The sequence below is a fragment of the Bos indicus x Bos taurus genome, chromosome 19, assembly GCF_003369695.1.
Source record: "Bos indicus x Bos taurus breed Angus x Brahman F1 hybrid chromosome 19, Bos_hybrid_MaternalHap_v2.0, whole genome shotgun sequence".
Lineage (NCBI taxonomy): Eukaryota > Metazoa > Chordata > Mammalia > Artiodactyla > Bovidae > Bos > Bos indicus x Bos taurus.
The window spans coordinates 18,551,066-18,566,608 of NC_040094.1; the positions used below are offsets into that span (position 1 = coordinate 18,551,066).

The following is a 15,543-nucleotide window of genomic DNA, read 5'->3' on the forward strand; positions in this document are numbered from 1 at the left end:
AAAAATGGAAACATGCAAGTCCTAGAAGAACCCCTAAGTGAATTACCCTGTAATCTAAGTGTGAGGAGAACCTCTTTCACTAAGACTTAAAATTCAGATGCAGTGAGTGAAAAATATACTAAATTTGACTCCATGTAAAAACTTTGCACCAAGGATAGGGGGAAAGCACTGTGGTAGGCAGCCTTCCAAGCTGGTCCCACTGATCCCCGCTTCCTGGTGTTCATGCCCACGTACTCCTCTTCCCAGGAGAGTGGGCTGGCCCTCGTGAATTGCTTCTAGCAAAACGGACTATGGCGAAAGTGATGGAATGTTGCTTGTGAGATTAGGTTACGCAAGGCTGAGACTCTGACTTCTGTCTTGCTCATGATCACCGTCACCAAGAAGCTGGTGTGTGGTAAACTAACTTATAAGAGGCCCACATATTGAGAAACTGGTGGCTACTTGTATGTAGAATTGCAAAGGATTTTTGTGTGTTAACCTTATATGTAAAACACGGCTTAGTTTTCTTTTACTGATGATAGTTTATCTGAAAATCTGGTGGATTTCCTTTGAAACGAGTCATGTTGTTCTTAAGTAATGTTTTCAAAAACCCATGATAGAGGCATCGTTGTCTTGTTTCTGTTTGCAAAGAGAATGCTTCCAAGGTTGCCATGTTACAGATAATATTTGCTGCAAGTTTTTGGCAAATAGCTTTTATTAAATTAAGGAATACCCTGGTTTAGTAAGAGTTATTATCCTAAAGGAGTATTATATTTTATTGAAGCCTTTTTCTGTGTCTCTTATGAAGCTAATGAAATTCATCTCTATTCTGAGTTTGCTAAGACGTTTTTTTTTCCTTTCTATGAAACATGAATTTTATTGAATAGTTTTTCTGCCTCTATTGATACCACATGGTTTTTCTCCCTTAATCCATGTCCTGGTTTGTTTGTTTGTTTTTCCCCATCAAGGTATAAAATGATCTCTGAATTCACCTGGCCCAACCATGACCTCCCCTCAGACAAAGAGGCTGTCAAGAAACTGGTCGAATACTGTGGCTTTCAGGATGATGTGGCTTATGGGAAGACCAAAATTTTCATTCGAACACCCCGAACATTGTTTACCTTGGAAGAGCTCCGTGCTCAGATGCTTGTAAGGATTGTCCTCTTTCTACAAAAGGTAATCTTATATTTTCTATACGAGGATAAGGCTTTGATTTTATGTTCTTAAAAATGAGTTGAATACTTTCTTTGAGTCAAGAAATGTTCACAATGATGTAATTTTTTTGCATCTATGCATCTCTTAGAGTATTTTCTGTTGCCTTTGCACATGGAAAACTTACCTGTGTGAGTTCAATTTTTTAAAATATCTTTTTACATTTATTTTTAATTGGAAGATAATTGCTTTACAGTGTTGTCTTGGTTTCTCTAGTACACAACAACAAGAATCAATTTTATCCTGCAAACGCCAAAGATATTTCGTCTTCTGATATTCAGAATCAGAGAGATGTTTGAAGTAGTCTGATTTTTGTCTGTGGATCTGGAAGTAGTCTGATTTTGGTCAACTGGATCAAAATGAGTTAGCCTCATCTTAACTGCATAGAGAACTTTTTTCTGTCTTGTCATTCAAAAGCTTGACCAACTCGTTTGAAACCAGCTGTCTCACCCATCATGACCCACTGCCAGCCCTTGACTGAAGTGTGTAGTGCTGACTTATCACTGCTCCATGATCTTAGGATCTGTGCAGGGTCATCATTGATCTGTGCAGGGTCCCTTTTCATTTCATCCGCTCACTATTTTTATTCCCCTTACCCATTTCCATACCTTCTGTATGAAACGTTTTAATGTAAAAACTGATAAAAAAAAAAAAAAAAAGAATTCATGTCCCTCTGTGAGAATGGAGTATCCATCAAGGGAAGGGTGGCTGGGTCGTTGGGCATGTGTAGACCTGGCTGCTCCTCTCCAGGATGCCTGCCAGTTTGCACGTCACCAGTTTGCATATAGAAGTTACTATGTGCCCACATCATTTTCAGTATCATCCAGGTACCTAGATTTTGCCAGACTACTAAGTATAATGAGATCACGCTGTTTTATTATATTTCCTCTTTCTCTGATTACCATTAAACTTGAACATCTAATTAAATGCGTGTTTGCTTTCGGGGGTTTCCTGTAAACTGCCCATTCCTATCTTTCATCCGCTTTTCTTCTGGAGTTAGTATCATTGTTTGTTGATGAGCAGGAATTCCTGGACTGTTTTAGACATTAGTCTCTCTTTCACTTCAGACATTATAAATATATTCTCCTACTGTAGGGGTTCTATTGAACTTTCTAATATGCTTTGTTGAAGAGAATCCTTAATGTTGACATAATTGAAAATCTTCAACTTTTTTTGCCTTATCCTTTGTGTTTTGGAATTTTGTCTAAGAGGGCTTGCCTTGTCTCCAGGTCACAAAGGTACTCTCCTGTGTTTTCTTCTATGAACTGTATAGTTTTACCCTTCACATTTAGGTCTTCAATCCATTCAAAATCCACCTGAGTGTGTGGTTCTCTAATTCACATTCTTCTATATGATGAGCAAGTTTTCTCGGTGTCACCTACTAAATGATCTATTCTTTTCCTATTAATTTGTGGTGCCACTTTTATTGTGTATGAACTTTTTATATATACATATATATTACATGTATTCTGTTTCTGAGCACTGTGTGGGGTTCCATTTTTATATCTGCCTCTCATTACACTCAATGACACACACTGTTTATTGTCATATGTCTTAGTATATGACAAGTCCATCTTCTGTACTTTTTTTTTCCCTACTCTTTATTGAGGTTGATTATTGTATACATAGACCTTTATTCTGTAATATGAATTTTAATGTGTGTTTATTGAGTTCATGAAATTCAACAATACTGTTTATTATGGTTGCATTGAATTTATAGATTAATTTGAAAGGGTTAACATTTTTATAATATTCAATCATCTTAAGAGTATAGAATAGGCTTATTTAGATCATTTTATTGACTTTTAGACTTAAGAGGGACCTTATGAATTCATGGTAAATTCCTAGATACTTTATTATTTTTGTAGCTGTTGGGATTTTATTATTGTGTTTTTATTAGATTTTCTACATGGCAGTGTTGGTATAGAGAAATAGTATTGGCTTGCGTGTGTTTGCTTGCAGGCTCAGTTGCTAAGTCATGTCCAATGCTTTGCGACCCCATGGTCTGTAGCCATACAGGCTCCTATGTCCATTGGATTTGGCTTATGTTGGTTTATCTGTATCCAAAATGAAGCCTTTCTTGATTCATATTTATTGATTCTATTCATTTTTCTGGGTAAAAGATTACATCATGTGCAAATTATAAAAGTTTTTCTTCCCTCCCAACTGCCAAGATATTTCTAAGTGTTGGTCTTGTTCATTTATTTTGCCTAGAACTCAGAGAAAAACTTTTGGAGTGGAATCTTAAAATTCTGTTTCATCTTAAAACAGTTTTCTTCTGTTAATTTTTTTTTTAATATTGCCTTTCCTCTGTTCTGTTATCTTTCTTAAGACAGCTTGTAAATTTGAAAGTTGGATCTCTGTTTTTTGTCTGCCGTAGTAAGTTATTTTGCCACATCTGTTCTGTGTATATCCAGATCCTTGCTTTTGATCCTCAGTGCTTATCCGGGGGATGGTTTGTTGTCACAGATCTGATGCTGTGTGTTTCTTCTTTATACCTAGCTGAGAGATTGACCAGATTCAGGCTTTGACTCTAAACCAGGATGACCAGATCTCTCAGTTTGATTGGAACCTTCCTGGTTGATGACTGTTGTCTGTTATAAATGTTAGTAACAACCCTATCACTCTCAAAGAGTTCCCTGTGCTATACAATAGGTCGTTACTAGTTATCTGTTTTATCTTGCCTGGAAAATCCCATGGATGGAGGAGCCTGGTGGGCTGCAGTCCATGGGGTCGTGAAGAGTCGGACGCGACTGAGCGTCTTCACTTTCACTTTTCACTTTCATGCATTGGAGAAGGAAATGACAACCCACTCCAGTGTTCTTGCCTGGGAAATCCCATGGATAGAGGAGACTGGCAGGCTGCAGTCCATGGGGTTGCAAAGAGTTGGACACAACTTAGCGACTGCTGCTGCTAAGTCACTTCAGTCAAACACACAAAAGATCTTGTGAAGAGTTAAAAGTGGTTCATTAAAACATGAGTGTGTCATGAAAACAGCAAATTCTGAAACTGGGAATAATATCATCACTATTATAAGTAATCTCAAAGATTCGTATAGGTCTGAGTAGAATAATTTTGTAAATCAGCCAGAGAAAAAGTGTGAATAGAATCATTATCTGAAAACTAGACTGTATGGGTGTAGTTATTCACTTGGCCCTGTTCCTTGATATATTGTTTATTGTGAAACTTTGTCAAATAGTAGCATGAAGCTGTGGGGCTCTCACTTCCTTTTCAAGCAAAGCTTACCAGCTTCTTTGAGAAACCAATCAAGTGTTTGATTTCTCAGACTAAAAGCAAAATAATTATCTCTCATATGAAATTGATTACTTTTACCCTTAAAGTATAAAAAAAAAAAAAAAACCAAGACACCTACTAATACAGTAATCTTTACTGGCTGACAGGCACTATTCTGAGCCCTTTATATATATTAACTGAATCTTTACAAGAACTCTGTAAACGAGTGTCTATCACTATTTTCATTTAAAAAGAAAGGGACCTCAAGCCAGCTAAGTAGCCAGAGTACCTTGCTGGAAATCTCCCCAATAGGGCGCCCCACAGCTGGGGTTTGAGCCCAGTGGCCCAGCCTTCTGCATGCATGCTCTTCTCCATGGTTCACTTAGACCACAGTAGCATCATTCGGTGTGAACTCCCTCCCTATAGGAAAAACAGGTGTGACTTACACTATTGAAGAAAACTGTAAAACCAGCCACAAAGATGATGATGGTATCATGCTCAGAGAGAAAGAAGAAGGTAATTTGGCAAAATTCCTTTATTAAATGACCTGGGTGGACACCTAGCGATGTCTGAGTCATTGACTCTTGGAGATATGAACTAAGATATATCTTCACTACAGTGGGAAGAAAACTGCTGTTTCCTATATGAATCAGCTCTTGACATGTGTGTGGTCATGAAAAATGATCAGTGACTCTTTTACAGAGATTACATGCTCCAAGAGAAGAGATTTTTGTTTGTTGTAGTAAAAGTGACTTGCAAGCCATGAGTAGGTTGGGAAAGGTGTGTGTGGATGACTGTAGACAAAGCATAAGCTGAATTACAGGAAGGGAGGGGGAGGCTTTCCTGGGTGATAAGGGAGGTTGCCCCCAATGCCAGTCCACTCACTGCTTTATTCATGGGGAATATTTATGGTTAAAAATATGCTGCTTGACCATGGTAAGGACTGAAAGAAATAAAGAAAAATGTGCCCTTGATCAAATGATGATATGTCTTTTCAGTAGGAGATGAAAAGAAATGGGTAGCAAGTGCCTTTTCCAACACTGTGATGTGTGGTCGGGTGGGAGAAGGGCACTCATGCATTTTCAATGAGTAATAAACACGGACTTTCCCATTCGTTACTGAAGAGAGATGTACAGTGAACAAGACAGGGCTTCACCCAGAGGAAGCTGACAAGCCAGTCAGGAGGGTGATGTGTTAGCACTCAGACCAGTGCAGTTGAGTAATTATGACTCTGTTGAGTAGGTAATGACTGCCAGGTGGGCTGAGACCAGCCACCTACCTGAGCTGGAAGAGAACGCTTTCCGGATGAAGTGAGTGAAGATGAAAGTCGCTCAGTTGTGTCTGACTCTTTGCGACCCCACGGACTATACAGTCCATGGAATTCTCCAGGTCAGAGTACTGGACTGGGTAGCCTTTCCCTTCTCCAGGGGATCTTCCCAACCCAGGGATTGAACCCAGGTCTCCCACATTATCGGTGGATTCTTTACCAGCTGAGCCACGAGGGAAGCCCAAGAAAACTGGAGTGGGTAGCCTATCCCTTCTGGATGAGGGAGAGATGCCAAAAAGTTTGAGAACCACTCTGTCAAGTTCACATTTTACTCAAAGGCCATTTGTAGGGAAGATGGCTCTTCATCTCTATTCCATAAACCATTTGTACAGGTTGAATTTCATTAGAGTTGGGTCATTGGTGTCATAGCAGTTAATTGTCACTATGGTTATTGTTTATAAACTTCCTACGACAAAAACAAGGAGCAAGTGTTTCTAGAAAAATATTCAAAAATATTTAAACAAAAATATTCAATATTGTGTTTGGTAATAAATGTAGACTAGTCCAGCCCTTGGGATTATTAATATAAAAACTGCCCCTTTGATGTTAGAGGAAGGTTCCTAGACAGCTGGTGCCACTAACAACTGAGAAAGAGAGAAAAGGAACAGAGGCAGGAGCATATTTGGAGGAAATTAATAACTTGGAGCATAGTTCGAAGTGCCTCTGAGACATTCAAGTCAAGACGCCCAGCAAGTTGGATGTTTGAGTCAGGGAAGCAAAGGAAGCGGCGGGTTTCAAGGAAGAAGGAATGATCAGCAGTGTCAAACACAGAGTTATGCAGCAAAATAAAGGGCTGAAAGTGCCCACGTAATCTGGCCATTGGGAGATCACTACTGGTTTATTAATAACCAGAATGTCAAAAATGATTGGGGTGAAAGCAAAGTATAAGAGGAGAAGAAAAACACCCGCTATCAGAATCCTCCAGCAAGAAAGTGTGTGTGCATGCGTGTTAAGTCGCTTCAGTCGTGTCTGACTCCCTGCAGCCCTCTGGACTGTAGCCCACCTGGCTTCCGTGTCCATGGAATTCTCCAGGCAAGAATACTGCAGTGGATTGCCATGTCCTCCTCCAGGGGATCTTCCCGACCCGATCTCTTACATCTCCTCCATTGGCAGGCAGGTAGTGCCACCTGGGAAGCCCCCAGGAAAGTGTGTCAAACATTTGTTGGTAAGTCGTGGTAATGGAAAAAGGTATGGGAAAGGATGGATGTTCTTTATGAAGAAGCCAAGGAGTATTTCCTATCTGCAAGACATTTAGTAAATGATTCTTGAATGTTGAAGCGTTACCCCTACGTGTGTTACTAAGCAGTGTCATTAAAATAACTACGCAATACAAGTCATTGATTTTTATTATTGTGAAGAAAATTTCTGTTGATTTATAATGTCGGCCAATAGCTGATGCCATTTAGTATTTACATATTGACAAATGCAAAGCCCTTTTAGAACAATAAAAATGCTTCAGCAGCACTGGAATGACAGAGCGTCCTCCTCCCTCCCTCTCTCTCTCTTTTCCTACCCCCACCTACCCTTGTCCTCCTCCCACCCAACTGATGAATAAAAAAGATAAAAGCATATTTGGAAAATAATGACGACATGTCAAAAAGAATTTGTTTCTTATTTATCTCCTCTCAGATAACTGCCAGGAAGCGACCACTGCCACCCCTTCCCCAGCCCTCTCCCCCTGTAAGTTGCAAGCAGATGATTTGCTCTCGAGAAAGAGCAGCAAATCCGTTGCCTGGGTGATATCTCATTACTAAGGCAACCAATTTGGTGCATCAGTGTGAATCCCAATTTTAAAATGTAATTATGTCAAGATATGTACATATGCTTGAGATTTGCTTAAAAGAAATCTGTTCCCCTTTGGAAGAAAAACATTTCCTATGTTAGTTGAAAGAAAGGAGGAAATACTTCTTTTATTCTTTGTTCACTCAAACACCTCTTTCAGCGGAGCTCCCCACAATGCTTAGTGAAGGAGCTTGCAGTGGTTCTTTCTCACTCTTTTTTCAACTTGATCTTCCCTTTCCAAGACACTTCTCTCTTGAGACCTGTCCCTCATAATCTACCAGCTGTTGTCTCCATGACAACATTTTCTGGCCTCTAAAAGTGGTGGAAGGAAAAAAAAAAAAAACCAACCAACTCTGGCTACATTTTCCTGGCACTTTTCTTTTTTAATTGCTGGAAGCTCAAGAAATTGACTCTTTGCAAGGAATTAATTAGTGAAGGGGAGGTGATTCAATGAATAGGTGTTTACATTAAATTAAAAACTAGTGAACAACTCGGTAAGGATTGCCATTCCAGACTCAAATGAAATATCTTACAGATAGGAGGTGTACACCAAAAGCTTATCTGGAGGAAGACAGCCACATCAAGCAAAATACCATTGAATCACTGCTGAGCAATTAATTTTTCTTCCTCCTTGACAAACATTATTGTTTAAAAATTAAAAGCATATTTGGGTGCAGGGAGTATTTAATTACCAATCTCATGAAATAATGAAATCCAGGCAACACATTTGCATCTGCTGAAGCTTCCAGTTAGCTCAGGATTCGCGTTTGTACGCAAATCCAGGAACTATTCTTAGTTGGGGGTTCCAGTGTGACTGACACCCCACCCTCATTGCCTACCTGTTCTTTATTCCCAGTTGGGTGACTGTGTAAGGCTTCCCTGGTGGCTCAGATGGTAAAGCGTCTGCCTGCAATGCGGGAGACCTGGGTTCGATCCCTGTGTTGGGAAGATCCCCTGGAGAAGGAAATGGCAATCCACTCCAGTACCCTTGCCTGGAAAATCCCACGGACAAAGGAGCCTTGTAGGCTACAGTCCGTGGGGTCGCAGAGAGTCAGACACAACTGAGTGACTTCACTTTCTTTCTTTGGGTGACTGTGTCGTCTAGGTAACCTCCTATGTAAGTTCCCTCTGATTCTTTGGGAAACGATTGGGTGACAAATATTAAAGGCAGCAAAGAAAATAGTATGAGTATTCACTATCTAATGGCCATGCTGATAGTTCATGTAAAATGTCACCCCCCCCCCCAAAAAAAGGGTGATTTTCAAAACTGACTTTTTTTTTTTTTTTTTCAAAAAGTACATCCTTTTGCCACATATTTCATTAAGCCAAGACACTTCATCGGCTTCCCTCATGGCTCAGCAGTACAAAATCTACCTGCCACAATGGAGAAACAGACATAGGAGAATAGACCTATGGACATGGGCGGAGAAGAGGGAGAAGGGGAGATGTATGGGGAGGGCAACATAGACATGCACAATACCAAATGTGAAATAGACAGCCAGTGGGAATTTGCTGTATGACTCAGGGAACTCAAACAGTGGCTCCACGACAGGCTGAAGGGTGGGATGGGGAGGGAGGTGGGCGCGAGGTCCAGGAGGGTAGGGGACATGAGTGTACCTATGGCTGATTCTTGATGTATGACAGAAAACCACAAGATTCTGTAAAGCAATCATTCTTCAATTAAAAACAAGAAAGAATTCTACCTGCCAATGCAGGAGACTCAGGTTCAGTCCCTGGGTCAGGAAGATTTCCTGGAGAAGGAAAGGGCAACCCACTCCAATATTCTTGCCTAGGAAATCCCATGGACAGAGGAGCCTGGCAGGCTACAGTCCATGGGGTCGCAAAAGAGTTGGACACAACTTTCTAACTAAACAACAACACCAAGACACTTTATGGGTGGCAAAATACATTCTAATGTCCTGATAGGTATATCATAGAGTCTGTGTGGTTTAAGCATAACGGCTGCGATGTTAGGGTTTACTTTAGCTTTTTCTTGCTACGGCAAACGTACGTAACTACCAAGAAATCTAAGTGTGTCAGAAATGGCTTGTATTCTTTTTCCTGGCACATTTAAACACATTCTGCTTGGACTAGTAAGTTTTGCTAACCAAAATAAAAAATTTTTGAAATATTCAGCACGTTCTGGGATATGTATCATTATTTATTGCATATGTTTAGAGCCTACAGTTTCTCTTTATGGGGTAACATAGAGTGGCTTTAAATACTATCTTTTCAATTTCAACATGTGCAGAATATAAATACCTTTAATGTACAAAAGGCCCTTCCAAAGAAATAAATACTAGAAAATGGAGGGAGAATATAAACAATCAGTCCACCAAAAAGAATAAGAAGGGGAAAATGGCTAGCGCAAACATTTTCATCTATCAAATACTTGAGGTTTTTTTTTTTTTAATCCTACACAGTGTTGCTGAGGATTTGTTTACTGCTGGCAAGAGAATAAATACGTGAGAACTTTCCAGACGGTAGTTTAGCAATGTGTTTCCAAAAAAATCTAAAATTTGGTTGGGTTTGCCTCTAATCTAGCAATTATACTTCTAGAAATTTATAGTAAGGAAATTCTTGAGACTTTATGTAAACATTTAGTTGTAAGAATTTTCTCTTCAGTATTTCTCATGAAAGTTGAAAATGATGGAGAAAAACATTGAGTCATATAAATTATAATACATCCAACCGGCAGAGAACTAAGCAGCCATTAACAAAGACAATATAAAGAAATTTAATCAAGTGCTCATGCTGCTGCTGCTGCTGCTGCTGCTAAGTCGCTTCAGTCGTGTCTGACTCTGTGCAACCCCATAGACGGCAGCCCACCAGGCTCCCCCGTCCCTGGGATTCTCCAGGCAAGAACACTGGAGTGGGTTGCCATTTCCTTCTCCAATGCAGGAAACTGAAAAGTGAAAGTGAAGTCACTCAGTCATGTCCAACTCCTACCGACCCCATGGACTGCAGCCTACCAGGCTCCTCCATCCATGGGATTTTCCAGGCAAGAGTACTGGAGTGGGGTGCCATTGCCTTCTCCGAAGTGCTCATGATAAATGTTAAATAAGAATATATGTTACAAAACAGGATATTCAGTGTGATTTCTTTTTAACCACATTAATTCTAGAAATACCCACACATGCTCACATGTGTGCAAGCACACACACGTGCATACAGGTGCACAGGTCCATTATACAGACTAAGGAGGAACCCGTGAGTCATTCCTTTGTGGGGCTTCATTTATAACTAAAGAAAATTTAGGGCTATTTATATGCAATGTTTTCTGTTAGAAAGTCTTACTATTGCCAGATGTTCTGTGGAAGAGGCAGGGCAGAGAACCACCCAGCTGAGGTCTTCAGGGACTTCCCTGCTGGCCCTGTGGCTAACACATCTCTTTCCAGTGCAGGGGGTGTGGGTTCAATCCCTGGTTGGGGAGTTAAGATCCCATGTACTTCACAGCCAAAAATAACAAAACAGAACACGGAACCAATGTTGAACAAATTCAACAGAGACTTAAAAATACTTAAAAAAAAAAAAACCACAAAACCCTAAAAAAAGGTCTTTAGCTCAAAGATTGCTGTTGAATTCTAAGATTTCTTTCGTCTGCAGATCATTTGTAATTTTGCACATTTTGTCTTTTCTCCTCAACCAGATGATGAATTGTTGAGGGAAGCAGTGTCCTTTTGCTTGTTTGTACTCCACCCAGGGGCCGCAGCATAATATCCTTTGCAGAGTGGCTTGGGTGGTATTTTGCCAGTAATATAATTATTGTATCATGATTCAATACTAGGTGCTCTGGGAGTTATAAAGTTTCCTATTAGCTGTGTTATGTTTATTAATACTTAAGAGCTAGTCGTGTGCATTGAAATGAGGTACCTTCATCATACCAAGCAAATGGAGTAATTAGTTGGCATAAGAGTTATTCCCAACTGGGAAAGAAGCCTTTAAGTTTTAACTCTGCTGCCAGAGTTGAAGAATCACTAACTTCTGTGTAATTTCTTGACTCAACTGCTGCCTAACCAGCAGGTAGTTCTTAGCTTCAGTCAACCACAAGGCACTTGGGGTCCGATCCCTGCTCAGCACTTACAAAATGAAATGCTGTGGCTTCTCTGTTCTTCTGTCTCTTCATCTGTAAAAGGGAAATCAGAGTACCACCGTATAGTATGGTTGTGAGTATTAAAGGACTTAATATATTCAACATACTTTGATCAGTGCCTGGCATATGGTAGCTACTGTGTGTTTGGTATAATTATTAACATTATATTATTAACACTAATATTATTATTATTGGTTTGGGTATCTATCAGTTGACCATTGGCATAACCATGCCACAAACCACCTATATTGGTTTCCTATGGCTGCTATGAAAATTATCACAGACTTAGTGGCTTAAAACAACAGGAATTTATCCTTTCACAGTTCTGGAGGCCAGAAGTCTGAAATCGGTTTCACTGGGCCAAAATCAGGGTGTCATCAAGGCCATACTTCCTCTAGTGGTTATAGGGATAATCTGTGCCTTGCTTTTTCCAGCTTCTGGTAGCTGCCAGAATTCCATGGTTTGTGGCTCCAGTCTCTGCTTCCATAGTCACATGCCATCTCCTCTTCCTCTTCAAATCTCCCACCGCCCCCCTCTTATATAGATATATGTGATTGCACTTAGAGTCCACCCAGATAATCCAGGATAATCTACCCATCTCAAGATCATTAACCTAATCACAATGCCAAAGTCCTTTTTTGTGTCAGATGAAGTATCATTTACTGGTTCCAGGGACTGAGAGGTAGATATGCGGGAGGGAGGATTATTCAGCCTACCAAACCACTCTAAACCTTAGTGGCTATAGCAGTCAATATTTCTTTATTCCTCATGCATCCAGGGTTTGGCCATTTTTGGCTGAGCCCATCCCAGGCCGTGGGTTGACTACAGATTGGCTCTACATGTAGCTTATTTTTGCTGATGTCAGTGGAGCCTGGGGCATGTTCTTCTCACGATAACAGCAAATGCCTAAGAGGGCACAGTTCACCACACAAGCACATTTCAAACTGTTGAGGTCACCACACATTGTCACAATGGGGTGACCACACATTGACCAAAGCAGGTCACATCAGTGGGATGACCCATGTAGATGAAGAGGAAAGGAATGAATTTGCTATAGTAACAACCAAGCTCAGGGTTTTCTGTAGATGACAGTTAACTTACAGCTACATTAACATACGTATTTGGAAGAGGAAGAAAATCAAGGGTTCAAAGCCAAATAATTTAGTAATAAACCAGTTTTCTGTAGTTGTTATTTGACAGATAAGTCAAGGAGCTGTGAGTTTTTGTGGTCTTAGCCTGGCCAGATAAGTACAATCTTGAATGTGATGATCCCAGAAAACTTGTTCCGTGATTGTGGGTTTAGAGGATAGACCTCCACAGACATGGCAACTCTGAGACTCTCTTGAGCTACTTTTCTCCTTTTGCCATAATGTAGTGACTCAGTGGACTCCATGGACGTATGAAAAAAAAACAGTTTTCTGCGCCTTTGGAAGAATAGAATATCTGCTGGATCACCTCTCAACGAGAGAGGAAAGTAGAGAATACCTATCGGCTGCTGAGTTAAAGCCAAAACTACATTAATTACAGCAGCAGTCCCCAAACTTGTTTGCACCAGGGACCAGTTTCATGGAAGACAATTTCCCACAGACCGAGGTCAGGGAGGGACATCATTTTGGGATGATTCAAGCGCATTATATGTATTGTACATTTTATTTATAATATTATCACATTGTGATTTATAATGAAATAATTATACAACTCATTGTAACACAGAATCAGCAGGAGCCCTAAGGTTGTTTTCCTGCAACTGGACATCTGGGGGTGACAGAAGAGCCATGGGGAGTGGCTGTGAATACAGACGAAGCTTCGTTGGCTCACCTGCCACTCACCTCCTGCCGTGTGACCTAGTCCCTAACAGGCCACAAACTGGTACCAGTCTGTGGCCCAGGGGTGTCTTCTCAGTCGTCCTTAGCCTGTGAGCCTGAACAGCTAGTTCATCTAAGTGGTCTGACCAAGAGCTGGTTCCTTATCCATCCCTTGTAACTTGATTTTTGTCCATTTGAGAATTAGTATATAATATTTGTGGGGATTCCCAGGTGGTGCTAGTGGTAAGGAACCCACCTGCCGATGCAGGAGAAGTAAGAGTTGCCGGTTCAATCCCTGGGTTAGGAAGATCCCCTGGAGGAGGCCATGGCAACCCACTCCAGTATTCTTGCCTGGAGAATCTCCACGGACAGAGGAGCCTGGCAGGCTACAGTCCATGGGGTCGCAAAGAGTCGGACATGACTGAAGCGACTTAGCATGCATGCATACAATATTTGTATATTTGAATTTGGCAGAATTTCCCAGTCTAGGGTTTTCCCCACCTCTTTCCTCTCATTCCAGTAATAGAGGAATCAGATTATTCCTACAGGCCCAGTGAAATAAACGGAATAATACACAGTAGAGTTTTATGGGCTCTTTCTTGGTCACTTTGGCTCCAAGAGTGAGTAAAGATGTAACAGGTTGCATTTTCCTTGGTCTCTTGATAAAATGCAGTGACACTGAGGTGTTGACTTCTGTCCAAAAACAGCAAGGTTGGGGGGAGAGGGGTGGGAGTCAAAAGGGGAAATTTTTTGTGAAAAATCCTGTTAACTGGGATGAACAAGCAATTGGGAACTTAATTTGGAATATTCATATTTTCATAGTTAGAACCAACTTATTTAAGATGAATACTTGTGTTTTTAGTGAAACTCTTTTCATGTAAGTAGAATATTCACTGAAAAGCAGGCTTTTTCACGCATCAGGCCCCTCACTGACAAACTGGCAGCCGTTTTCCAAGTCAGTGCTTATTCATGCTAGACTACTCTAGAACCATCAACCACTGACATTGATTTCTGAGATTCCATTAAGACTTGAGAGCTGTGTGGCAGCTGCCGTGTGTTTCTCCTTGAATGTTTCGTCAGGTGCCTGGCTTGTCTGTTCTGTTGTGTAACAGGATGGCTTATCTGTTTCTCTTACGTGGGCTCTTAAGCCCTAAGGTTATTTGGCTGTGAAACATTCCATGGGGGCTCTTCCACAGTCTTCTTTTTAAACTTATAATAAAAGATCTTTAGTGTATTCAAGCCAATGTATATACTTTCATTCAACAAGTGTGTTTAGTGCCAGGCACTCTTAGGAGACACAGTGATACATGTAATAAAAATAGTCCTTGTCCTCATGGGGTATACATTCTAATCGAGGAGTGAGACCAAAAAAAGTCAACAAATAATTATAAACTGTGTAACAGTTATGAAGGAAAGGAAGGACTGAAAGTCATTCAGAGATTAAGGGGAATGAGCTGGTCAGTGAAGGCCTCTCTGAGGAGGTAACACTGAAGTGAGATGGCGCTAGTGGTAAAGAATCTGCCTGCCAATATAGGAGATGCAGGAGACGCAGGTTTGATCCCTGGGCTGGGAAGATCCCCTGGAGGAGGAAAATGACAGCTCACTCCAGTATTCTTGCCTGAAAAATTCCACGGACAGAGGAGCCTGGCAGGCTACAGCACATGGGGTTGCAAAGAGTCAGACACGACTGAGGACTGAACACACACACACAAAGATGGAGAAGGGGCTGACCCTAGGAAAATTCCAGGGAGAGAAGATGCAAGCTGAGGGAAACGCAGAAGCAAAAACTCCACAGCGAGAAAGGGTGTGAACATTCGGAAGGCGTTTTCAGAACTGTCACTCCAGCGTCTGTGCTTCGGTCACTTTTTGTTGCTGATGCATCCCTTCCTTCAAGGTTCAGTGCAGCAGGAGTTCTCTCTGTGAAGTTTTCAGCTGAAATTTGGGTTTGGGTTTTTTGGAAGGATACCTGAAGGGCAGCTATAGAAGGGTTCCATGAAATATTGATCACAAGCCAGTTGAGATGAGTGAAAAAGACCAAAAAGAAGGGTCAATTTTGATGGTCCTAAAATATTTCACAGGCAAGATCGAGCTGTTTATAGACAGTCTAACAC

At 40.8% G+C, this 15,543-nt stretch overlaps 1 protein-coding gene across 1 annotated transcript in view; it reads left to right on the top strand.

Annotated features, from left to right (window-relative positions):
• MYO1D (myosin ID) overlaps positions 1-15,543 on the top strand; it is a 356,856-nt gene that overhangs the window by 168,194 nt on the left and 173,119 nt on the right. The window contains exon 16 of the mRNA XM_027519558.1: positions 948-1,155. Within this exon, the coding sequence (XP_027375359.1) occupies positions 948-1,155 (208 nt within the window). The remainder of the gene's footprint in view (positions 1-947; positions 1,156-15,543) is intronic.